Below are 26,528 nucleotides of genomic sequence, written 5' to 3' on the forward strand. Positions count from 1 at the left end.
TTCCACAATACCTTCATTTCACTGAGATAGACACTGACATAAAAGCCCGAAAGAAAACTTTATTCAGCACAGTGAGTTTTAAAACAGATTGTTTTGGTGCATTATGTTTACAGGTTTCTAAAAATGCACTTGTGGGAAATCTTTTAAGAAGCTTGTTGATTTTATTATTGTAACTAAAATACAAGCTTACTTGTAAGATTTGAAAAGGATACAATTAACTCAAACAAAGATGTCACTAAAATAAGAAACAAAGCAGCCTCAAAATATGAAACCAAACAGGACTGCAGTGCTCTCTAGTGGATCATATGACCAACGTTTTGGATTTAAAAAAGAGCAATGTTTTAACGACTAATGCTGAATAATCTGGTTCCTCTTCATATCTGCAAGACATCAGTATTTTGTTAAGTTGTGAAACGCAGTAATGAAAAATTAATCTTTATTTATAAGTCAGAAGCTGTTGAAAACACTCTTTGAAGATGAACAACTTCATTAGACTTTTTATTTAATGCAGCAGTGTGCAACCTTCAGTTCAAACAAACAAAAATTTATGATTTTTAGATACACAAAAAACTCAATCATAGTAATTCATTTTCTACCACATTGCTATGTTACACACAAACAATATTATTCTTAATACACATTACTTTTTTTACTCCAGGTAAGAATATGTTAAGATATAAATACTCTGATTATTATCTAGAACATTTAAAACTGTAGTGCTATTCAATGTCCACTCATGGCCAGTATTGTTAACTGTTACAGTCCACTAGTTCATGCAAGGTCACACTTAATCTGCTTTTGTTGTTGTTGATTTTTTCAGACATTAACAGTACATGGGAAAAAATGTGTGATATATTGTTAGAAAAAGAAAGTCATGCCAATCAATCGATCAGTGATGGTATGGTAAAATGACACTCAGTTATAAAGTGTGTTATATCGATCAGTATTTTGTCAGCATTAGACGGTACCTCTTGGCATGAAATCTTGCTTGTTCTTACGATTGACTGTATATAAAGACGGACAACGCATTCCCCCTCATCCTGTTGCACAAAAGTGAAGTCAAAATAATCCCAATGACAGGCGACTACTAGTGATCATTTAAAGCCAGAGTGGGGGCAGGAGTATTGGCTAGTGGAACTAAGGTTTTGACACCGCCCCTTGCGCTAACCAAAACACACATTTAACTGACATTTGAAACAACAAGATCCCTCAGATGAGTTCAGTCCACAGCTGAGGAGATTCTTATGTCAGGGTGAAATACACACTCATAGTTATGGAAAGAACAATGACTCGTGTGGTAGCTTTAATCATGTTTCATTTTTCTCTTCTCTGGTTCCCACCCAGTGCCAGGAGCTGCATTTGTCAACAGAGCTGTCAATCATGAGATTAAACCCCATTTTTTACCATCTACCAATAATTTAAAAACACCCCACTTAAAAAGAAATTACACTTGGACGTAAGTCAGCGTGATAAGAACTAGCTATAACGACAGAACCATACATGATAAAACTTTACTTTAAGTGTGTTTAGATGTTATAGTTAGACCTGTGTCCTCTCTGTTAGCATAAAGGAAGCAGACTCTGCTGCAGCCAGTCAGCTGGAGGAGCTCCAAATGTTTTGGTATCACTTTTAGGGAGCTGTCATTTCATCCATCTTTTTATACAATGTGGTTCTTGCAATAAATCTCCTTCACTGTACTACAACAAATGATTACCTTTAAACCAAAGCTTACAAACCAATGAGCTTCACGCAATGTTGTTTACATGGGATCGTAGATTCGAATCCAGCCTGCTGGTGTCACTTTTCACCCTCCTGCGTCTGTCTGGTCTGAACTGGTATGACAAGCTCATTGGTTGTGTCGCTGACGGATGTTCCAGGGGTGGGGGCCTCTACGGACAGAACTCCTTCACTGGATAGAGAAGAACTGATGTGCTGCAGGTCGACTCCTTGTGGCAGCCTTGGAGAAATGAAGAGGAAGTCTATTATCGTCTAGCACACCAAGTCAAATCAACAAGTGAACGTGTTGGATCACTTAGTGTTTAACCATATGTTTGTCCTTAAGACTTTTCACTCTATACAAAGCGATAATATTTAATCACACAGAGATCTGAGATGATAGACGTTTGGCACAAAAATCCTTCATTCTCGAGGCTACTTACTTGTATTTCCGAGTGAAGCACCTTGCAACTGATCCATGCTCATCCTGCCTTTCCTCATGGTTCCCTAAAAGAAAACTACAAGCTCATGTGTGTATAAAGTTTATTTTCATTTGATTAAAATTCCCTTACCTTAAATATTTTAGTTTGACCTTTTAGAAATACCTTGTAGAAAATCAGACCAGCATGTGCAGCATACCTGATATTTGCAGATAACCATCCTTGGTTGTGATAGTAATTTCCTCTGGTGAGAAGTGATTAACATCCAGGTTAATCCTCCAGCTGTCTTGCCCTGTTCGGATCTCTGACACTCCACCTGTCAGCTGTCTCACACCCTTTGGATTCACTGCTGCAGGGTTCTGACTGCTTAACGGAGGCAGAAGAGGAGTCTGTGCGTACCCAGGCCAGGAGAAAGCCGCCAGCCTCCTCTTCGCGAAGTCTAACCAGTCCAGATCAGAGGAGTCCAGGAAGGGAGGCAGGCCAAAATCCTGTGCGAAGATGCGGCTGGTTGGTTGAGTCCAGTTTGGGAAAGGGTCCCATCTTACATCCCGGCGGAAAATAGGACGGGATAATATTTTATTTTGGTCGCCCATATCCAAAAAAAAACGTTCAAAATGAGGGCGAAGGATGCTGAAATTGTTAGCCTGAAGCTCCACCCGCACAAATAAGGCTGAATTTATGACCTGGACACAAAACAAAAGGCAGAAACAGAAAGTGAGCCGAAGGACAGATGAGGCTTCTTTTGAATCTGTAATGCTCCACTCCAGCACTTTATATACCCAGCTGATTCATTTTACTTGTCCTGTATTAGGTGTGATCTAAGGGGTGAGAATGAGCTGTGGTGTTGCTCCTCGGTTGCCCCGGGGCTTGGAGAGGATAATGTTAATTATTTGTATTTATATCTCTAGAGAGTCTGTGGCAAGTTGTTGGTGAGTGACTCTGGGGGTAACAGACGGGCACTTTATTCAGCTCTGGCCTCTGCAGTCTTGTCACATACTAGAGCCCTTTGTGCACAGAAATCACAGCCTTGTGTTATGTGAGGGAACAGCCAGGACAGGACATTCAGTAACACAGTAAACAACATTGTTACTTCCAGTTTCTAAAAGCAAGGTTGAAGGAAAACACTAAGGCCAAACAACATGGTCATGTGATGAGTGTGCAGGGTGAAATAAAACATTTAAGAAGTGTTTACATCAAGGAAAAAGAACTGGAGTGAAAGACTGATGAAGTTAAGGGTTGGTGAGGAATTTTACGTGGATCTATGACCTCATGTGTGATGTATTATACAAGTGATGACCCCAGCTTTGGAGGCATAAATCAAGACATTCTCCATCAAATAGGAATGGTATTTATGAACAAGATATTCCATCTGCGTCCTTTAGGGGCAAAAATAAAGTTCATGTAACTCTAGAGCTTAACATCTCAAAAAGACTGAAAATTAGATGAATTAAAGCCACTGTCAGGAGTTCTAAGCGGTTATGAACCAGACTAAAATGAACAGAGATACTTCTTTGTGACTACGAAAAGTAAATGAGACTATCAGGCACTCTATTTAAAATTTCATATTGTAATCTATAATACCTGTAACTGCTGTGAGGGGGGAGGAGTCAGATGATTGAAAGCACACTGAAGAAACAACCCCTTCCGCAATAGTCTATTTGAAAAACTTTATTATCCAAAAAGAGTGCAACTGTAGAACAATACATACAAGCTTTTCACGACATAATGGAAATACATTTTCAGTGCTCAGTTCAATTTAATTATTTATTTTAATCTGGAAAACAAAAGGAGTTATCTGAAGTACAGCCAAAATATTTTCTTCTGTATATTTAATAATGTCAGAAACAATAATGGAGTGTTTGGACACTTACAGGTTGCTTTACGTTTTTACCTTTGACAGGAGTGATATTAGTTTCAGCTTATTGAACAGACTCAGAGTTATTGATTTATGCGTCTCATTTTGACGTAATCATCCAGCTCAATTTATAACTGTAAGGTGGATGATTTAACAGAGCCCTCTAAATGGAGTGAGTTGATGTATCAGAGTCTGAATCTGGCCTTGATTTACGAGGTTTGTTTTTGTGCATTCACCCAAGCATGTATTCAGTTTAAAGTGTTAAGTGGAGTGTTTCAGCAAACTAAGATAGGTAGTTAGAAGGCCTCAATTTTCTCAGCTTCCTCTGAACGAGCTGCTTTTCTGAAATAAAATGAATAAATGAACAGTTAGAACCTTTTCAAATACAAATATAAGTACATTTATTAAAATTACATCGACTGAAATGACCCACCTTTTCTGCTTTTTGGAGTGTAGTATGATTGATGTTATGATCAGAATCAAGGCGAGAGCTCCAATAACTGAGCCGGCAACAATTCCTGCGATACCTGAAAAATGACAACAAGGCTTCTTACAAAAAGCACAAGATATGAATTATTTTATTTATTCATAGAATTTATTTGTATTCTATGTTTGCATTTGTTCACTGCCTTGATTGACTGAAAGAAGCAGAACATGCTACAAATGCAGGCGGGGTTTTGCACTTACTTGTCTGGCTGGACTATTTTTGATTGCCCTACCATATCCTGGGGCCTCTCCTAAGAAACTGTTATCTTTAGTTACAACGGAGACTTGGGTTCTGATAAGACATTGTCTGTCAGGCTGCCTGTTATGTTATCACAAAGGATTTTACCAATTGTTGGGAGAACTGACATAAAATAGGGTAAACTCCTGTGGTGCCCTGGGAATGTATGGAACTGGAAATGGTGATCCACTGAGTTTTTATGCTGTAGTAACCACAGTTAGTTTTAAATGATCCTGAGGTAATCATATATGCTTGATAAATAGGGGCGGCTGCAGCTCAGTGGGTAGAGTCGGTCGTTTATCAATATGAAGGTTGGCGGTTCGATCCCAGTTCCGGCAACCACATGCCGAAGTGTCCTTGAGCAAGGCACTGAACCCCAAATTGCTCCAGCTGTTGTTCAGCGGTGTGTTAATCTGAACGAATGAGATTAGCTATAACTGATGGTCCCTCACTATGTAGCAGCCAGTTGAGTGGTCAGAAAGACTAGAAAAGCGCTATATAAGTACAAGTCCATTTACCAAATTACCATATTACTGCAAATTAATTTAGTTCCAAACATTTATGTTCCCAGATGATACAATTTAGACTGTTCAACCCTAATAAATAGAAAACTCCTGGATCAGCTGACCTGAATTGATTCACATTTAACTTCTCTGCACCCTGGCCTCTTAAAGCTAGGGTCGGTGGTCATTGAAAGCTAGCACGAATTTGAATTTAGCATGTCCTCAGAACTCCGTCTATACCTTCCCCCCCTCCCCTCGGAACTCCTCCAAAATGACGCCCCCCTGCTCACATGCACGAGCGCCGCTGCTTCGCAACCATATGATGGTGACTGATTCAAAACCGGTCCTCAGCACATCGTTTGTGTTTTGCACTACGTCAACTCATGTCTCACTCAGCGGTAAGAAAACACCGAAACATTATCATAGTGAAAGTTAAAAACACAAACAAACATGAAATGTACCTGCAGGAGGCGGGCAGAGAGGCAGGATGGGATTTGATTGGCTTCATAATTTGGCTCCTGATGGCAGGGATTGGTTAGGGTTTTCCCAGGTTTACTCCGGCTGTAGATAGCAGCTTTTTTTTACTCTTTTTTAAGAACACATTATGTATTGATTGCCATCGGGACATAAAGTTAATTTTAACCAGTATAAAAAAAAGTGTATCTAAATCTGACTACCAACCCCAGCTTTAATGACCACATTACCCAGCTGTCTCTGGAAAGAGGGGAACACAGACATGAACGTCTGCTTAAATAAAAATGGTTTTACGAAAGTTATGTTGGTAGGGCAAAAACAAAGGGCCCTGTGTTCTGCTGTTGCTTTTCATACTTTCACTTTCATGGTGTGCACAACACTAACAGAAATCATCCTGCAAGAGATCTCTCTTGGTGTAAATACTTCAGTGATGGTGAGAGATTTCATTTATCTTGATTTCACAACTTAAAGCTGATTCCATGAATCAAATCATGCATTCAAAAGGTCATACGCACATATACATGCTCTCATACACTCACACACAAACTTGATTAAAATCACAGGTCAGAGTAGTTGCATCATTTTTTCGTACGAGAATTCCCGCAGGTGGTCTCTTCTCCAGACCACTGGCCGTGTTCAGCACCCCGCTCTGGTGATCCTGTCAGAGTGTCTAGCCCTCATTGCAGGAGAGCTGCACCAGGCTCCTTGTAAATACCTGGTCCATTTTTCATCCCGTTTTCGGAGGTGCCAGCCATCCACAGGATATCACTGCACAATATAACACTAACTGACATTGTGAACCCAAGAAAAAAGATGTACATGACCATTGCAGGAAGTGTTATACGATGTTTCTCCGTGACCTCACCTGCTTTAAGTCCTGTACAAGAGAAACGTGACTTTGGAAAGACACTCTGGTTGCATTTCTCCCATTTGGGGACTACGACCCTACCAGGATATCATACCTACAGATAAAGTACAGGATAGAAGTCACTACCAACACCCATTCCTACATTTCCCATGATGCAACTCAATATTTATGTGAGATTTTTTTCAGCCACACCACGGTTTTTCATATGCCAGTTAACCCTTACTTCCATTATAGATTGTTACTTTAGACTCCTGAGTATACCCTGATGATATCACTATGACGGTTTCTTTTTTTTTTCTTAAACTCTTGAATCTCCATTAAGAGCAACAAAGGAGATAAACACACAGAGCTGAACTTTATGTGTCCTCAAACCTGCAGAATTCTGAGCCCTCTTCCAGTGCAGATCTCTGATGTCTGATCGGCTAATGGATCATCTGGACTCTCAGGGATGAAAACACTGGAAGAAAACTGTGGTCATGTTTGGGACCAGAGAAATACTGCTCCAGAAGATAGGGTGAGTCATATGTGAACAAGCTGATTCATTCAAGACAGCCCCTGTGAGACACAAACAAAAACATACCACTTATCATCAAACCAGCTTAACGTCAAGTAAAAATGTGGCAAGTCTATGCAACATGTCTACAATATATCCTTTGAATTAAAATAAAAAATAAAGAGCCAAATAAGAAGAGAGAGTATGTTTCCTATTAACGTGAAAGGGTAACATAAAGGTAACAAGGCTTCTAACATTTGTGACTAAAGGAATATGGTTCCCAGCTCAGTAAATCAAAGGATCTCCCTCTATTCAGAACAACAAATTGGAGAGTCAGAGAAGATTTTGGGACATGAATTCCAGAATTAACAGACTTGACGTCATATTAAGCATAAACTCTGAGAACTTTAGTACATTTTTGTTCATGGTAAAAACTTTTTTCTTCTATAAATGTATGGAATAAAGATTTGAAATGCAATGAAATGCAACAAATCTTTTTTTTTCTAGCTTGCATGTGGTTTCCATATTACGACTTTGTGTTGATTTTGGCGCCCCCTGTGGAGCCAGTTAATATTTTTCCTCAGTACATTTATATGCAGTGTTTTCGAACAAAAAGCAACAATATCCCGCCTTCTTTAATAGTAACAAAAAAATTGTAGTCTGTGGTACCTGCCAGGACTTGACATACCTATAGATGGACTAGTGGGGGTGGGTTAGTTTGAGCATTTAGGGCACTGGATACCTTAAGCATGATGTATACTTCTGCGTCGAATCGATGTCGTAGCCTACGTGCATTGGTCTGTGTAGCTCCTGTACCAACACAGATCTACGCACAAAGCTGATGCACACCTCCTCTAAAATGTAACTACTAAAATGTAAATTAGCCTTTACCTGTAGATGGACCTGGGGGGTTTAGTATGACCATTTACGGCACTGAAAACATTACTGGGATACTGTATAAAACAGTTTCTGTTGAGGTCTTTGTGCGACTTGTCTGTTTGTGCCTTTTGATTTTCTTGATATCCAAGATTTTGATGTGCAGCTTTGTTTAGTAGGAAATCTGTTCTAATCGCAGTATACGCTCTTTAAAAATTAACACAATCAAGTCTGTGGGTTTTGTGCGGGAATGGCGGACGGGTCTCCTTTCTTTTCTCTCAGTTAATGTAAATTCATTTTAAATACATTTGTTGCCACAGTCACAAATACACAGTGATTTTTGACTGTATTTAAAAGATGAAAAGCAAACCTGTATAATTTTTGCATTACCCTTTTTCCATGAGCTAAAAACTCCTCACAGAGGCTGTAAGAGCTTGTGAACACACCATCAGAAGTATGGCATCCAAGTTTGGGAAGTGAGACCATTTAAGGAGCACAATGCTGAACTGGTCTTTGGTGACCTTGGATAATGCTGTGAGTAAGAAAGACATTCATAATGGGAGTTTACATACATTTCTTCACTAACCTAACATCAGTTAAACTGACTAATTTATGCATAATTTAGTTCTTCATGTGGGGTATATGTTGTGTTTTGTTCAAAGATTATAATCCTGTTCAAATGTTTGTCCACAACTGTGGTATTCATCCCCAACCTCACACCTATTTCACTACATGTAGTGATGTTTTGTTGAGTTATTAACATACACAGCTCATACTATTATAATAAAAACAAATAGATTATACATAAGTCATTTCTTACATCCTGCTCCAAAGGTGAACACCTCCTCAGGATTGCTGCTGTTCTGCACAAGCATCCAATTGCTAAGTGTGAGGTCATCAGCAGGGTCACCATTCATCCGTCCCAACAGCCCTAGAGTAGAGTCTTTGAACTCTTCAGGCAGCAGCACAGTGGTCATCATGGTCCCCTCTCTCAGTCGCACCTCCACCCCAGCTCCGGAGCAGGAAACATCTCACGGTCACGTTTGTAGACGTAGGAGAAACACAACACACCTGAAAGAGAGAAAGAAGACAGATTGTTATAGTCTCTGAATGTTTTCAGGAAATGAAGAGATACTCGAACTTTTTGGCACCACTCTAATCACACAGTTCCCCAGTCCCGTATTTGGTTTGGTCAATACAGTGGCCCTGAGAGCTCACAGCACTGCACTTAGAAAACACATGCCAAAAGACAAACACAAGCAAATGAAAAAAAGATCTTCATCAATTTGACAACACTGTGAATGCATTTAGAAAACGCGCTGCAAAGACCACAACCAACACATTAGAAAAACGTGCTGCAAAAACCACAACACAACGAAGTGTTTCCAGAGGACACTTAAAAGTGATGCACACGTCTGGACTGTAGTATAGGCTGAATCACAATGTTAAAATAAATCATTAAAAACACTTACTTTTTATCTCATTTTCCAACACCACTGACGGTAAGAATACCTTAATAGCGCTTGACTAAAAATCTTCTTCTACAACAAACGTGTCCGGACATGTGCATCACTTCTAAGTGTCCTCTGGAAACACTTCCATTGTGTATGCGGTCTATTTGCATCCGGTTTTTCTAATGTGTGTGCTGTGGTCTTTGCAGCGCCTTTTCTAAATGCTGCTCATGTGTTGTCAAATTGAGTGAAGATGTTTCTCATTTGCTTGTGTTTGTCTTTTTGCATGTGTTTTCTAAGTGCAGTGCTGTGAGCTCTCAGGGCGACCAAAGTCAAAGGGTAGTCTGAATAGAAAATCATTAAGTCATAAATTTGGACTTTGACGTCTTATTATTCTATCTAACTTTTTTAGAAAATCTATAAAGGACTACAACATTCTAAAATCTTGTTGTACGCAGCGAACTGATCAGGTTCTCACCATGCAGGTCCATCCAGCTCTGCTCAGTAAATGAGAGGGCTTGTGATTCTGAAGAACTTGGAGGCCACTGTGACCATCGACCAGCCGCACCTCAACAACATCAGAGTCTGATTCTTGCATGGCGACATACGACAGCTTGGTTGCCTTTATAGAGGTTCCTGAGAGTGAGAAGAAACAAAGCAATGTTAAAAGGAAACATCTACAACAGATGCTAGTCAGAGAATGAGATTACAGGGTAGCATCTGGGATGGCCAACAGTTTTTAGTGTGGGCCCATGCCACCCCAGGAGATTCCTGGTGGAAGCACTGATCAAAAGTGGATATTAAAAGCCCAGTGTGTTCAGTATCTCACCGTTCACAGGTTCTGTTCTTCCTTGGATCGTCAGATTTTCTTTTCTGAGAAAACCAAAGTGTACTCTCCTTTTCCATTGAAGGAGTAGCTGACGCCATCAAATGTTATGAAGTGGGGATCTCCAAACACCACGGCTGCCATTACAAACAAAAACTTAGGTCATCAATCTAGAAATGATCTGATAAAAACACATAAACCCTTGATTGGACGATTCTCTCACCTGGGCTGGGTGACTGGTAGCGCCTGCAGTCGCTGGACGGCCGGTGTTTGAAGTAGTAGTTACAGTTGTCGGACCAGAGGCAGCAGTAGTAGAAGCTGAGGACATCGTACACCCAGTGGGACTCTCCAGGAACTCGAGGAGGTTTGTTGAATGGAGGAGAGCCCCAGTCGTGTGCTCGGTCTGGAGTACTGCCCCCAATCGAGTCAGCTGTGAGGATCTGAGCACCGGTGCTGTCATAGCAACACTGCTGTCCTGCTCCGTACATGGGGCTGTTTATACATTTACAAAAAACTATTAGACTGAACTCTCCTACAGCAAAAACATCCTCTGGGTAATGGATTCTAAAAGTTACATATTTTTTGTTGTCACTCAAATTACTGTTTGAACTTAAGCTTTAATGACAGACACCATGTTTGAGTAAAATGCCTTTGATGTGTTTACTTATTTTATAGTTTGGACCCATGTCCCATCTATTAACATGGAGGAGGAGGGCTTTATGACCTACATTTCAGCTAGTCAGTCAGTAGAGGGAGCTCCATATGTATTGGCTTCACTTGAGCTGTTATGTCGTTCAACTTTTACACAATCTTAGTCTCAACAAAAAAACACAAAGTAGATTATATAACAGGAGTAAGTTTATAACCTGGAAAACATCTTTTGAGAACAATAAAATTAACGCTATGACTAAGGATGTTCTTAAGCCATTAGAAATTAAAATTCTGAACAACCACTAGTTAGTCTGAAGATGTGAAATCACTCAGAAAACTGTCATAATCGAGCACAATTTATTCAATGCTGGTTATGCATTGCTGGCAGACAAGTGCTTATATGCCAGTTTAACTAAACAAAGTATATAAACAACTTTTTCAATAATTTCCAGATCAAAATACTGACAAACTGTGCCGCGCTATGAGTGGCTATGAGTTGCCATCTGTCATCTGTGGTTGTTTACATGAGGGGTAGTAGAGCATTATAGCGTTGCAGCACTAGCCATTAATCGGAGCTGCAGCCCCTAGTGGCTGCGCTACTGCTTGGACACAACATATCATATCCACTAGTAATTCTGGTGTCGACCAGCAAGGATGACAACAATTAATTTAGTCTACTCAACGTGTACATCCCTTATTATGACAACAGTGTTACACTACTGCAGAATGAAATGTATTAACATAAAAGAACGTCAACATCAGAACAAAGAGGATAAAGTTTAGAGTGCTGACGCCTGATTGTTTACAGCTGTACACAGGTCTTATCTGGAGCAGGACAGTAAAACAGACGTGACTGCTCTGCCCCTACTCACTGACGGGGGGAGGTCAATGCGGTCATAGATAAGAGTATAGATAAAAGTACTGTAAACGAATATAAGCTTAAAGATAGTCAGTATGAATATTTCTCCTTGCAAGTATTTTTCAGGAATATTCACTGTTTGAAAAGTGACTGATACATTATACTTCTATAGGAACACAGAGAGAAATCTTATAGTATAAACAATTTGGTGACAATTTACAAGCAAATACTTTTTAAAGATGCTTAAAAAAGTTAGTTGAGCCCAAGAATAAATCACATTTAGAAGGTTCAGAGTATCAGCTGCTACAAGTAAAGTAAAAATTGAACTATATCAGTGTTTAATATGCAAAACATGTATTATTCTAGTACTATGAAAATGTGATGAGTTGTGATGTTTTCACCATACACAGTATAAAACATGGATTTAGTCATGGTTTCTGAAAAGGCATTATAAAGCCCAAAATGGGCAGTCACTGCATTAAAAAGCAGACACCTGACTCATTTAGAAGCCAGCAAAGTAGTAGGCATTTTAATATTGGCTCTGATGGGGTTTCCTGGATTTTGCAGCCAGCCCCAAGTAGACAGTCAAGGAACTGCAGGTTTTTTTTCTCCTCTGCCCAACTTTTTGAAACCCTGAGGTCAAGTGGGTCAAGGACTCACCTTGCTTGTATGGCCCGTACACAGTGAACACTCCCCGGATGATAAGTGCACACACTTCCTTTCTCGATATCACAGCCATAGTCAGTCTGGGAAGAGAAACAGCAGGCTGCTCAATGTATATTCCACTATCTTCATTGCTTAAAGGTAACAGATTTGAAACTAGCCAGCACTGTCTTGGCATGACACAAACTTTTTAATGGTGTTACTACTGGCACAGATTTTTAGTCCAGAGGTTGAATTATAACTCCAAAGAGATAACTACTCTTTTCAAGTCTGTATGTGTAGAATTAAAAAAGCATCTAATATGAAAATACTTCCAACTGTGTCCCTGAAAAACACACATTTAGTAGCTGTGAGCATTAGGTTTTGATTGTATCTTTTACTTAATGGCTCTGCCTAACACTGGCCGTCAATTCATCAGATAAAAGGCAATACTATCAATACTGGAATGTGCTCCAGAGAAAGCCTGTTCTTATAAATGCTACAGTAATGGGAGCCCACCCGTGACTCTGAACTGATAAGCAGGGAGCATCAGTGTAAGGCTGCAGCTACTGACAACCACCATAAACAAACAGGTCATTGTCTCGGTTTATCCAGCACATTAGATTTAACTCCCATAAACATATGACATCTGTGGCCAGATTGTTTTAGAGTTATTGCTTTTTAAGGTTTGAAATTTGGTTGTGTAATTACTTTGAGCGTGTGTCTGTGGTTGGCTACATGACAGTTATTTATTACTTTATGCCTATTTGCTGTTAAGTGCTTGAGATAACTCACAATTTTGCATCACTTTTTAAACGATTAAACCTTTACTGCACCAGTGCTTCATTTACATGCTTTAAAACCTAACTGTGCTCCTCCCAACACTTACATGAAACCTCCCTGTGTCAGCTCGAGCCTGAGCCAGAGTGCAGGGGCAGTCGATGATCTCGCTGAGGAAGTTGGGCAGCTGAGTTTCCAGTTTGTCCCACGCCAAACATTTTCCAGGGCCCAGACTTCTGAGCCAAGCCTGAATTTCTCCTCCAGATGCCAGGCCAGAGCGTGATCCTCAGTCCATGCAGAGTGTACGTTCCTAGAAGAAACACAGGACAATTAACTACTTTTAAAACATATTAAAATTGTGCATTTTTTTTAATCTTAAATTGGACTCAAATTATCGTTACTGTTGTAAACATAATAGTTTTCTAAAGATTTTTTTTATATCAAAAGTCGCTGATAATGGAAGTGTATGTACACACCATATGCCATCGGTATGGTTGCTGGAGCTGACACGTAAAGCTCCTAGCTCCCAAGTTGAAAAATCCTTTTCTGCTGGTTTGGGCACAAAGCTAAAAGAGCCACTGTTGGGATAATCCTTCGCAAGTGAGTACAGATAGACCCATTCACCCTGCCAAGTGTCTGTATAGGGCTCTCCTGCAGAAAAATATTTCACATGAGTCAGTCTTCTGACTTAATCAAAAGTCGTGTGACCTACATAGTATAAAAGCAGCTTGCTCACCTGTCTCCCTGTAACCCCACAGCTCTATGTTGACATTCTCAGCATCGACCAGAGAGGTAGTCCACGTCATCCCCAGAGAGCCTCCGAAACCAGGTGTACCATAGTACTGCCACTTCGTTGAGTTCACCAGTATGGCCTTAAACTTAGAATCTAACTTGCCAGTGTGAACTGTAGCAACAAAGTAGAATCAGTAAAATTCAACATTTACCTCATTTCAAAAAACAAATTTAAAAAAATTGTGTTGTATGACTTGTTAGATGATAGAATCTTCTGACATCATTGTACCTGAGAGCCAGGATCCAACTCTGCTAAATGTTGCGCCGTTATCGGAGGAGACTTGCAAAGGAACCCATCCTGTTTCATACAACAGTGGGGAGATACAATGGCCTCTTCCATTTTCATCCACGTACCCCAAAGTATTGGTGTTATAGTTGAACCTGCCGTTATAAAAGAGGATCAGCTTTTTTCACACTTTGATTATCACTTTAATATTCATACTAGCTTGGCTGCTATTTCAACAGCATCTAATCATTCATTGTGGGTGTCTTCTTCACTGACAGCTCAGAGGACCTGAAGAGGACCATGAGATGTAACTAAAAGCCTTGGATAAGGCTACATTTCAGTCTTTTCAAGTGACCAATCAATGTCTAGTCATTGTATATATCTAAATTATAAATTGACTTGGTAAAAAGCATAAAACTGAGGTGTAAAAAGAGGTCTCACCTGCATACAATGGCCGAACTCTTATCAAAACTTGCTTCAAGAAGCATAAAGTCTGTCCCACCCAGAATCGTCCCAGAGTATGGCACGGTATCCACACAGTACTCTTTGTAGTCCGCACAGCAGGTGTCCAGAGATACGCACGTTGGGTAGCATGAGCATGAGGCAAAATTTTCCCCACAGTTATCTTGACATGACTGTCCTGTCCGTAAAACAGACAAAGAGGGCATCAGTGTGGAGTCTGATGTGTGCGAGTGAAACATGATAAAGATTAGTAATGATAGTGGATTTTTATTGTTTACCTCTTCAGGATTGGAGTTGCACGATATTATACCTACAGTATATTATGTTGCTTAACCTATTTGCATGTCTACCACAATTAAATCTTATCCAACTTTAACACATTATCTCATTAATGACAAATCTAAAATAACCACAGTCTGCAACACAAAAAATAAAAGGTTCTCAAGCTGTTTTTTTAGTTCAGCTGTTGACCTCTGACCCTTCATACACATGTGCTGCAACTGTTTTTTGTGTGTGTTTTTGAATAGCCTTACCTCTATAACTGCATCAAGTCTCTACATAGAAGTTCTATTGATTTACTCATCTAACTCAACGTTTTTCAGGTTTTAATAGTTTATGAGTACTTACCAAATGTGCCACAGCTACATGAACCAGAAGGACAAATAAGACTATTGTCAGTCTTTCCATCTTGCCAGGTTGTCTCGTACTGACTTTACAATTTCTCCTAGCTATATACTCAGCATTTAAACCTTGATCCTTCAATCACTGCCAAGCCTCTGTTTAATAATTAACCACAGGTCATTTAATAAATGTTAACCTGGAGGCGTAACTACACCCACGTGGCTACCTCTGATAACCCAACTTTGAAGCGTATCAGTTTTTTTTAGACAGTTAAGTAATTAATACAGTAGATTTTCACAATTAAACCCATTATCATATACTAATAAAAAACAAATGAATAAAATAAAATACACATACAAAGATATGGTAGACATACATGACTTCAGACCATAAACTGTATGTTAAAATTACAAATACCATGTCAATGCTTCAGACCAAAATGGGCCTACTACTAAAGTTAAACCTTTTAGCAATTTAGCATAGCAAGTATCTACATTCAACAATATTTGCTTAATCAAATAAAGATTTTAAAGATTTTTGGTTCGGTATCAGCTCCTTATTCTAAAGACTATATTAGTGGGTGAAAAAGTAAAGATTAATGTCAGTTAGAGTAAGAAGACATTTTAATTAGGATTGAGCAAGTGAGGATCTGTTGAGATACTTATGTTAGCATGCTAACATGGTAATGGAGTCTATAGGTAAAATGTTAGCAACTGAGGATCGTCTTGGACTGAAAAAGCTTTCCTTTCCCATGGCTAAAATATTACATTTAATAAATACATTGAAAAAAATGTTTATATTTTACTCTGGAAATAGCTAACCATCACAATAAACTGTGCAGATTATTTTATCTGCTCATAGAACATATTCTCAAAAGCATATATTATACAGTAAAGGCACTTTCCTTGGTCAAATGTATGCAAATTCATTCCTCTTTGTTCTAAACATTTCACATCTCCCTTTCTTTCAATAAAAAGTACTGATTGCTATGTAATTTCATGATTGCTGATTTATTTCTATGACCCTATTTTTGGTTATACACCCAAGACACCAATACAGGTATTTATGTGACTTAATTTTCTTATCCTGAGCTCAAGCTGAAGACTTTCCTCTTTGGGATTTGTTCTGCCCAGCAGAGTGCGCTGCAAATAAACTTTTTGACAATCAGCATTCCTTAGCACTGCCTCCCTAAGAATACACAGAGATGACCTTGTAGGTTTAGAGGTCAAAACTAAAGGCATTATCCAGAATAACAAAATTCAACTTAGATGCATACTATCTTTTACGGTTTTCTGTAAACCAAAGCAGAACAAGAACCTGATGTTACGACTCAGGGAAATAGTGATTTAATCCAGTATTTGGTAAAACTGGAAAATGGGTCAGACCAGTAGGGCGCTGCAAATACTGATGCTTCACATGCAGTCTGGTTTAACATATTTTAATGAGACGGTACAACATGGGTAAAGTATTATAAACACTGTTACACTCATGGCTGCACACATACAACATACACATGTATCTACTGCATCATCTAGAGATGATTTCAGGTAAGTTTATTACAAAAAGAAGATTACAAGTGCTTCTATTGATATTATGGATGGTTCTGTACTGGAACCAGTTTCCATATTAGGAACAAGCAGACACTGAAATTCTGGTTTGGCTGCTATGAGCTTGTCTGCTAACTAGAGCTGAGATATTGGCAGTGCTTCTGTATGATTACAAATACACTATTGAATAATATTGATGCAAAAGTAAAAATCAGCTGATGTAAAACACTAATTGGCAAAAGCCATGCAGCAGGATAGCAGAACAAACACGGCTGTTACTAAAATCTGCAGCATCACCAACACACCACCAGCTGCATCACCTGGACTTGGCTTTTGTAGATTCCTAAAGGAGAAAGTAAAAAGCTCGGTAATTTGATTAAACAAAAAGCTATTTTACTTTGTAGTAATTTGATCCTTTCATTTGCAAAACTCTCACCACCATCAGGTGGCCATTCTTTGCCCTGTAGATCATGGACTCCTGACCACTCTTGAAGTCTACAAACCCCTCTCTGCCGGGCTGGATGTCAAAACGCACACTACAATTGATACATATAAAACATTACATGCAACATTACAACCATCAGTTCTCCAAATTCACGCTATTCAGGAAATGTAGGTAGTGTACCTGCCCTGGACCCACTTTGATGCAGTTCTGCTTGTTGGCAAAAATAGTCAGCTTCGTCAGGGCCTCAAACAGGTACTCACACTGCAGAACAAGATCCCCCTGAAAACACGAGGTGTAGTCCTTTAATCAATGTAAGACATGATAATCATTGATTATCAATGCTGCATATTGGCATTAAAAAAGTTACCATCTAAAATTGAAATACAAATTGGGCCACAAAATTACAGGTTCACATCTTGCAAAAGTCCTTTTGATGAATAATGTTCTCAATTTTGAGTAAAGTCTGTTCATACCTTTTGCTTGATGTCATCAAATGTGACATGTAGGATCAGGAAGTTGTCACTCAGGTTGCTCACAGACACACCTATTTAAAAAAAGAACCAACTTAAACAACAAGTAGCTTTGAGCCCAAGTACTGCTCTCCCTGCAAGTATTTGGTCTTGCTTGTTACCTTTCAGAGATCTGTAATCTATCCGCTGCTTGATCTTGGCCTCCTCTACCAGGTAAGCAGCTTCCTGTGAGAAGATGAGCTGCCGGGGGCGAGGCCTGAACCCGTTTCTGTCATACTTCACCACTGGCACGCTGTACTGTGGAAAGAAAACACACCCACACAAGGTCAGAGTGGACAAACAGAACCCAAAGATGTAAAATAAAGAAATGTCAAGGTCAGTTTACCTTGATGTGCTCATGTCGAATCATCTGAAGGACTTTGATGCTTATGTCATCTGCACCTGGACAGAGCAAGGACATTTTGCAAATCCATGACAGAGAATTTCACACACAGGTAAATCAAAAAGCAAAAAACTGAAACATGAAATGAACGTGAAACAGTAACTCCTCAGATTAACTCTGTAGTCTTACCTATCCTGGTGTCCACAAACGGTCTGCACACACTGAAGGGGTAGTTCTCCTTCTTTCCTTTGAACATGGAGCTTGTCAGATCTTTTAAGAGTAGCTGAATAACAAAAATATTGTTTGGTATGGTATGCTTATTTTGTCTGGGACTGAAGAGTTTCCAAGAGACTTACTTACATATTTAAGTTCTTTGAAATGCAGAATGGTGTTGTGTAAGTTAACATTTAAAGGTATACTCTTGTGTATCTAATGCAGTACCTGTGCTTTCCTCGGTGCAGTGATTCCTCTGACATACTTCCTCACCATTTGGCGAATGTAGAGCTTCTTCAACATCTGGGAGGCCTAGAAAAAATGTATTTAAAGGCTTACCGAAGTGGCCCGTGAAATTTGTTTGGCTGCTCCAAAATCCTAAAATATGGTTGGCTATGACTGACTCATTTCGTTTCCTGTGTACAAGAGATATATGACCTTGTAACTAGACTCATGCTTAGAAATAGTTAGTGTCATAAACATGTCACCCACCTCCTTCATTATCGGCGGAGGGGTGAGCCACATGTCTCTCTCCAAGACCGTTTTCGGGAGGTTATCTTTCAGGCGTGTGAGGTAGTTCTGCCTCACATACGCCAGGTACTCACTGTTGTCAGTGCAGGCAGGCTGATTTCTAGTCATGAAGCCTTTAATGAACCTGAAATAAATCAACAGACAGGAATAGACTTCTTTGGACAGGGTGGCCACCAGTCTTATCTCCAAAGAGATTTTGTAATGTTTACTTACTTCTTGATGACTTTTACAGCCCATGCCCTCTTTTCCTCGTTCTTTTCTGGCCATCATACCTCTCCAGCAGTTCTCAATCTTTGTGGCTATTTAGATAAGACACAGTCAACAAAAGTAATGTCTATAAATACTTGAAATTTGTGCAATTTACTCACTTTAATCAAACTATGTGGGACAACTCACCTGCCTCTCTCTGTTTCATGAAGTCTCCTTTCACTCTGTAGCCTTTGTACTTGGCCTGAATCCTTGTTGCTTCACCAATCACAGTTACAATTTCATTTTAAGGACAGTTGTGAATATGAATTTAGCATATAAACTAAATCAGTTAATCATCTTACCAAGCTTATGTTTGCACACCTGAAAGGCGTCTTCCGTTGCAAACAGGGTTCTTGGATGCCGTATGAAAATTTTGGTCCTCAAATGAAAGAGACAAACTATCATGAGTTGTTAAGTTTTGTTTCTTTTTTTATTTGTATCTTGATTGTTATTTAGTGTACTCTTTGTTTGTGTATTTTCATCCATGTTTCATAGTTAAGTGTTTCCTGTTTTATTTTGTAGTTCTTGTGTCTACCTCATACGTTTCACCACCTGTGTCTTGTGTCACACCTGTGTCTGATTACCTTGTGTGTATTTAGTCTCTGTGTTTCTTTCCTTCTGTGTCTGTTTGTTGAGTCTTACCAGTGCTTTCTCCTGTGTCTTCCCTCCTTGAGCTCTACTGTTTCTTTTGTGGATTTTGTCAATGACTTCTGTGTTATTTTCTACAGTTGGACTCTACTTTTGTTTTAGCATAATACGTGACACAAACAGTGATAGGTTCTTTGTGTGTTCCAGGTTAGACAGTTCCCATGAACTTCATGTTATCATCTGCATACCTGCCCATCTTGTACTCATCAGATCTGTAGCCCAGGTGTTTAATCAAGCACCGCACACCTTCTGCTGCCGTACCTTTCCAGTTTGGCCAGGTGTCTGGACATAAAGGCTTATACCTGAGCAAAGAAGACCACACAAGCTATAAAAAAAACCAGCAGGAATATATTTTGATGAAAATGACAACCTGTAAGATAAATAGTGTGTTTTTTGAATGAGTAGTGGAAGTCTGCTTAGGTACCTCTGGAGAAAGATTTCATATTTACGTCGGTATGCAAATCCAGCACGCCTGACTCTGAGGTGCTCCATCAGTCCCAGATACTTCACCTGGTGTCTTACCAACACATCATCAAAACGTCCTGCAAAAGATTCAACAAGATAATTCAGGGGTCAAAACTGGTTGTCTAACTCACATGTGCTGGTTAAAAGAAAGCTTGTTATACAGTAAAAGTATCGTATAGTATAGTATTTCTGATTAGTTTGGGGAAATAAGTCTGATCATTACAGGCATGCCAATTGTGCGGTGTTAGCACGGATAATCTTCAACAAAAATAATTCTTGGTTCACATCCTGGACTGAGGCCATCCATATGAGGAACATTTTTTTCACACTGTCTAACATGTGCTTTTCAAGTATCCCAATAAAATGTTAAAATGAAAACACTTGAATCTCAGTTAGATAAACACTGCCAGGCAGGCCTTCAGAGAGGTGGTTGATACTGCATGCTTTCAGTGATATAGTTAAGGGTTCAAATCCTGGACAGAGACTTATTTGGTGGTTAACATGAAATGTTTTCATCACAAAGGAGACGACCTGAGCTTTTGAAGTACAATTGAGATACAAATGACAAGACCTAGAGAGACAAGCTGCATTTTTGAATTGTTGTGTTTTCTGCAATGTTGTTATGTTCTCTGTAATGTTGTCGTGTTTTCTGAAACGTTATTGTGTTTTCGGAAATTTTGTGTTGTGTTTTGCCCTTCAGGGCCACCATAAATGCCTCACCTGGCTGCTTAGCTTCATTGGGTTTGATGCAGCGGACGTACCAAGGCTCTTTGGACATTAAGATCTCAGTCAAGCCCACCAGGCTGCTCTTAAACTGAGTCACCACCTCAGGAGTCAGAGAAAAACGATATACCAGTATTGAGGTGTGTTAATGAAATCAGTTGGTCACTAAGCATCATCATACGAATCATGTCTCACAGTTTCAGGCCTCCTCTTGCTATCTGGTTCTGTTGGAGGGAAACAGTGTTTGATGATGGTGTTCTTGGACTGACGCATGACCTGAAGGAGAGCAGGAAAACAGATCTGAAATACATGTTTCACTGAAACATGAATGTAATCTCAGAGTTTTGCTCCTTTCCTTTATTATCCATTTTCATGAGCAGTGAAGAATATTAGAAGTCCTACAAAGTATTCAGAGGAAATGTTGTGTTTATATAATATAATAAATACATAATTAATATACATTGCATTCGTTTTCAGAAGTCACTAAGTACACCTGGACAGGAAGAAATAAAGTTACCTCTTTCCCATTTCTATACAAGAGGTCATTGTTTTTGTCCAAGAAACCTGAAATTTTGAAAAGAAAAAAAGTTAATAATTGTGATACTAGCCTTAAAAAAAATACATCTACTTCTCTGAATATGAAAGCCTATGTTAAAAGGCACTCAACTGAGTCAGTGCACTTAAGGATGCAATATAATCAGAATTTCTCCATTATTGAGTATACATTATGCATTTCATAAAACAGATTTCCTTTATACATATGATTAAGCCATTCTGAATTTTAATTTTTGGTTTTGATATGTGACCTTTAATGCAGTTAGCATAGCCTCCAGTTAACCAAAGAGACCCAGCTGAGATGCTGTTAGTCCATAGGAGAGCAGGTCTTAGGAAAGCATTGGATAAAAGCACTTAAAACAAGTGTGAGTCTTACTTTCGAAGAATCACAAACCTAGTCTGATGATGTTTTGTACATTTGTTTGCACTAGAAAATTCTTTTTTGCTAGTATTTACTCTTTTGTTTCATGCTAGCTTAATGATGTCAAGCTAGGCTAATGATGTTAACAGTCAGGAGGTTTCAGATAAGGTTTGCTGCTTATAATTCAGGTATGTGGCTTTGCTTCTTATTTCACAAAGAAATAATGCCACAACAGATGATATTGTTGTTAAGGTCTTAACATTCAATGTTAGCAAAAAGGGCTATAAGTAGAAACAGTGACATGATTGAGGCATTTTGTAGTCATGCATTTTATTAATGAACAGTACAAAACTTTAAAAAGTTCTAGACTTTATTTTAAATAATTTGAACCTCTGTTTATGTGAGGTGAGGCATGTTGTGTGGCAAGAAAAATAACCTGTCAGAGATACCGGCTACATTTGGTAATGCTAGCAAACAATATGAAAATGAAGTGTAATTTCTTAGTCTGTCTGGTTCAGTCTGCTCTCCTCTGCTTGCTCTACTTTCATACTTCATTTCAGCAGCAGTGTAACTTTGGCCCATTTAATGACATAGTAAATGTGAAAGACATTCTTTTACACAATGAAATGACATCTCTTACCAACAACACAGTATGTCACCTCTCCAGCGTAGTGCAGGAGGCGGAAGTCTCCTCTCTCCAGTGTTTTTCTCGTCTTTTGGTCTGCAAGTTTATGTCTATAGGACAGAGAGAGTTATGGTGCATTAAAATTAAGTTCAATATGTAATATGTCAGTCAAGTTAATGGATCATGTTCCTTTGTGCTCTTTCTGTTAAGCAAAAGAAATTGCAAAACTCACGTTACAAAATGAGGGTGACCACCAATCTTTTCCTCCATCTTCTCCAGGAGGGTGAGGTCTGTGGCCTCTCCAGGACGTAAACATTCCTCATCCTGTATGAGGGTAAACCATCAGTATTTTATCTCTAGTCTAGTTTAATCTGTCAATATATTATTTGTGTTTTTGTAGGACAACCCAGCTATCTCTTTACCAACAAAGCGATGATTCCTCTGTGTTTCTCCTCCACAAGATCACAGATGATCTTGTTGTTGAAGTATGGCACTGGTTCCCACTGTGTGTAAAAACAGGACATTAGAAAACATTAGTACCACTGTGAGCCATAAAGACAAAATAAATTATTAGCGATAACTTCATTACCTCAATTCCTTCCATCTCGTACTCCTCCTGCTCTGACTTGAGGGTCAGCTCGATGAAGAGTTGCTGAAGCTTCTCGTTGCAGTAGTTTATGCAAAACTGCTCAAAGCTGCAATACAAAAAGAAACTGTCAGTTGTCAAATTCTTAAATTCACGCTTCTGCTGTTGAAGAATCGGCTCAAGTGTACATAATCTCACCTGTTCACATTGAAAACTTCAAAACCATAGATGTCCAGCAAACCAATCACTGTTTTCCTGGAGGAATCCTAAAGATAGGTTAGACAGAAAGAAATAATGTTTGGTTTTTAACTGTCTGGAAATGTTGACCTTGTAATGTCAGACCAATCTGGCAAAATTCTACCCCACATTAGTGTTTAATGAAACCAAAAATACACCATGTGGACAGAAAATCAACCCAAAATGCTTGTATTTCCCAAACTTAGATCTTACAGGCTCAAAAAAAGTCAAATAGTACGATCACAAAAGTTGAAGGAAAGATTTTGGGTATTGAGTAGATTTCTGCTCACCTTGTTAGCCAAAGATTCATTGATCTTGTTGACCAGCCAGTTGAAAGTGCGTCCATAGATGGCTTTGGCAAGAGCATCCCTGGCATAAACTGCATGGTCCACAGAGAATGGACTGAGCACCTTTAACATCAGTATAATGAAAATAATGAAAAACAAACCCTTTAAACACACCTTATACTTAATAATGAAACAAAGAGGTCAAGTCACCTCCTCTGATTTGGCCTCAATCTTCCTGTGGGTTAAACCCTGTTGTAGCACCTGAGCAGGAATCCCCAACAACTGCATCGCAAAAGCAAAACATAAAAAGCAAAGTGTGAAACCAATCTTGCGGGTTTAAACTATGTGCAGGTTGTTTTGGGCTCACCTTTGACACCCAGTGCATCTCCTGGTTGTTGTTGAGAGAGGCATATCCCAGAGCATCCGCTTCATACTTGATATTGCCCAGATGGAGCACACTTGCAATGATTCCAAACAGGTTCTGTGATTACACCAAGAAAGAAAAACACAGGAAAAATGATATATTTAGTGTAGTTTTAGTTTCAGTGTGTAGAGATTAGGACTATGGCCTCACCTCTACGTCACTCTCACTGAAGTCTATGACAGAGAGGGCTTTCCGCACCGTCCTCCAGTCACTTTTGTCGTTAATAGAGCTAACTTTGGCACAATCACCCTGAAAAAACAAAGATCAGAGTCAGATTTGTGTCCCAATAAACAAGGGACGCATTGCTTCTGTTTTTTTCCCCAGACCTGCACCAGATAATTGTAGTTCTTGCAGTTCCTCTCCAGGCCCAGCCAGCGGAGCAGATCTTCCTCTCCCCCCTCTACCAGCTGATAGAAGATGTGGAAGTTTCTCTCTCCGTGATTCTGGTGCACCACGCGGGACTTTTCCAACAGATAGCTCAGAATGTGACCGCCTACTGCACCGCCCTGAGGGAGAAAGGTAATCCATAACCAGTTCTTTAAGTATGATATCATATTGTCATTATAATTTCCACTGTATTTTAATAAGATAAAGATATTACACTCCACCTGGTGGTCAAACTGGATGTCCATATATTTCCCAAAGCGGCTTGAGTTGTCGTTCTTCAGGGTTTTGGCATTTCCGAAAGCCTGGAAGACATAAACATGTGTGAAATATTTTCTATCAAAGATGGTCAAACACAGCAATAAAATTCTGCCACACACATCACTGTCACTGACCTCAAGCACCGGGTTGGAAAGCAGCAGTCTGTCCCGGACGTTGTTCAGGAGTCTGGTGCTTGGACAGCTGACAGCGTAGAATTGCAGGATTTTCTTGGAGGCCTCCGTCTTGCCGGACCCGCTCTCGCCTGATATCAGGATGAAGTGGTTGTTGAATTCAGACTGCATGGTGCGGAAGACGTTGTCTGCCAGTGCATAACTGAAAGTAAAATGATAAAGCGAAGTCAGTCCCTTTTGGAAATGTGGGCATTTTTACCATCAGAAAATTAGAATGTGTTGGTTATGCCTTATTTGACAATGATGAGGTCAAAGTAAATGATGGGAAAACTAGAAAGCATGATCGAATACAAGTGTTGCAGGTCATGGTTGGCACTGTAACCTCTGTATCACCAGCCCTGCATTTACCCTTTATAAACTTTTGCGTCTTCTTGTTTTTCTTTTCATTAAGGACAACTATATTAGAGTATTTATAACGTTCACATCTAAAACAAAAGTAAGAATGTCAGTCATTACCTGAAAGCTATAACATGCATGGCTATGCTAGTATGCTAGTATGAGTTTTCCAAGGAAATGTTCTCATGTTCATCAATTACAGCTATCTTTTACCACAAAGTACATTAAAAACTGATCAGAAAAGTGTCATCATTAACCCAGTAAGGTTTTATGAACCATGTACAAATTTAGATTCCAAAGTCAGGGCATGACGAAAAACATTAAGAGTCATCCTCAGGGGAGCATGAATGTGTGCTATAGATTCTACAGAAATCCAGTTGTGGTCGAGATATTTTATACGGAGACAACTAAAACTGTTACCCTCATGGTGGTGCTAGGAAGAAGAAAAGTCAGAGGATCAACAAAGTCATGAGGGTCCACCCTCTGGGAACCATGAACATCTGTTCAAAATGTAAGAGGTCCCTCTAACAGTAGTTAAGATATCTGATTATGTCTATTTATCTTGCATAGTATTAATGGTACTTCACTCTAAATGAATACAAAATAAAGAACATCTTACATGTGAGGTGGGAGCTCAAAGAAGTTGACACCCATGTAGGTATCCATCTGTTTCTTGCTGTAGATATCCAAGTCTTTGTACGGGTTGACGGATACCAAAAGAGTCCCAATGTAAGTCTGCAGAGAAAGACAAGGACAGGAAGTCATGTTCTGCAGCTCTTGCACATTTGATGATCCAGGAGATTGTTTGTCTCAAACATTACTTCACATTAAAGTAATGCTCCCAGCGCTGCAGGTTTCATGTACCACTTTGCTGATCAGTAATTTTGTTCCTCTTATCAAAAGCAATAAGTTAGATGATATCTTTGTAAGACCTTACGGACAGTGGTAACCTTTAAATTGCTCACACTGCAATTTAGAAGAACAGGAGCTGCTGTTTCAGCAACACGAGGTGCCAGATTCAGCAGAAGGCAACACAACCATAGGACCTTTAAGGGTCAAAGGTGGAGGACTTGAGGTTTAATTAGAGGGAGACGGAGAGATAGTATGTCAAACATTTTGTCACAGAGGAAGGCTCACGTAAATGAGGTTCTCATGGAAGCGTTTCCTCAGGTTGTCCAGGAAGGCACTCTCACTCGTGTGGGGGTCGAGGAGAACAAAATCCTGGATGCCCACGCGATCCCGGGCCGTCAGGGAGGCCTCCATGTTCCTCAGGATTTTGTCACAGCGCTCATCCAGGCTCTGGGACCAAACAGAAAGACATAGCAACAGAACAACCCTTGTTTATGCAC

General features: G+C 39.5%; 3 protein-coding genes and 1 long non-coding RNA gene across 5 annotated transcripts; 1 reads left to right on the forward strand and 3 right to left on the reverse strand.

Moving 5' to 3' along the window:
• Positions 1 to 44: 44 nt before the first annotated feature.
• Positions 45 to 3,054, reverse strand: LOC117831284 (heat shock protein beta-1-like). The gene is made up of 3 exons (XM_034709909.1): positions 2,356 to 3,054; positions 2,160 to 2,223; positions 45 to 1,957 (listed from the first exon to the last, which is right to left on the reverse strand). Exons 1-3 carry the CDS (start codon positions 2,747 to 2,749, stop codon positions 1,798 to 1,800), a joined length of 618 nt encoding a protein of 205 aa, XP_034565800.1. The 5' UTR covers positions 2,750 to 3,054; the 3' UTR covers positions 45 to 1,797.
• A 755-nt stretch (positions 3,055 to 3,809) lies between these two features.
• On the reverse strand, positions 3,810 to 15,325 carry LOC117830780 (sushi domain-containing protein 2-like). The gene is given in 25 exon segments (XM_034709053.1): positions 3,810 to 4,353; positions 4,445 to 4,538; positions 6,305 to 6,383; positions 6,386 to 6,499; positions 6,578 to 6,674; positions 6,953 to 6,972; positions 6,974 to 7,035; positions 7,038 to 7,115; positions 7,118 to 7,135; positions 8,770 to 8,968; positions 8,971 to 9,020; positions 9,879 to 9,917; positions 9,920 to 10,036; positions 10,230 to 10,265; positions 10,268 to 10,363; positions 10,450 to 10,718; positions 12,397 to 12,482; positions 13,268 to 13,380; positions 13,383 to 13,468; positions 13,635 to 13,809; positions 13,895 to 14,062; positions 14,180 to 14,331; positions 14,618 to 14,816; positions 15,266 to 15,289; positions 15,292 to 15,325. Coding segments are annotated over 25 exon segments (2,451 nt in total). The 3' UTR covers positions 3,810 to 4,307.
• Positions 15,326 to 16,681: 1,356 nt separating this feature from the next.
• myo1hb (myosin IHb) lies at positions 16,682 to 26,442 on the reverse strand. The gene is given in 33 exon segments (XM_034710003.1): positions 16,682 to 17,149; positions 17,243 to 17,342; positions 17,432 to 17,442; positions 17,444 to 17,530; positions 17,725 to 17,795; positions 17,883 to 18,018; positions 18,107 to 18,162; positions 18,293 to 18,386; positions 18,545 to 18,628; positions 18,809 to 18,971; positions 19,061 to 19,104; positions 19,106 to 19,146; positions 19,244 to 19,312; positions 19,399 to 19,475; positions 19,933 to 20,046; positions 20,169 to 20,286; positions 20,930 to 21,035; positions 21,128 to 21,208; positions 21,450 to 21,496; positions 22,489 to 22,583; positions 22,706 to 22,797; positions 22,896 to 22,976; positions 23,063 to 23,168; positions 23,258 to 23,325; positions 23,587 to 23,706; positions 23,794 to 23,865; positions 23,951 to 24,064; positions 24,158 to 24,256; positions 24,334 to 24,513; positions 24,616 to 24,696; positions 24,787 to 24,985; positions 25,799 to 25,914; positions 26,317 to 26,442. Coding segments are annotated over 33 exon segments (3,075 nt in total). The 3' UTR covers positions 16,682 to 17,122.
• On the forward strand, positions 21,773 to 26,528 carry LOC117831346. 2 transcript variants are annotated; one of them, XR_004634978.1, is made up of 4 exons: positions 21,773 to 21,852; positions 24,362 to 24,526; positions 25,617 to 25,690; positions 25,838 to 26,528. It is a non-coding gene; the product is annotated as an uncharacterized LOC117831346 (long non-coding RNA). The 2 variants fall into 2 exon arrangements; XR_004634977.1 differs by having other exon boundaries at positions 25,862 to 26,528.

Source organism: Notolabrus celidotus, chromosome 19, assembly GCF_009762535.1.
Source record: "Notolabrus celidotus isolate fNotCel1 chromosome 19, fNotCel1.pri, whole genome shotgun sequence".
NCBI classification, from domain to species: Eukaryota; Metazoa; Chordata; class Actinopteri; order Labriformes; family Labridae; genus Notolabrus; species Notolabrus celidotus.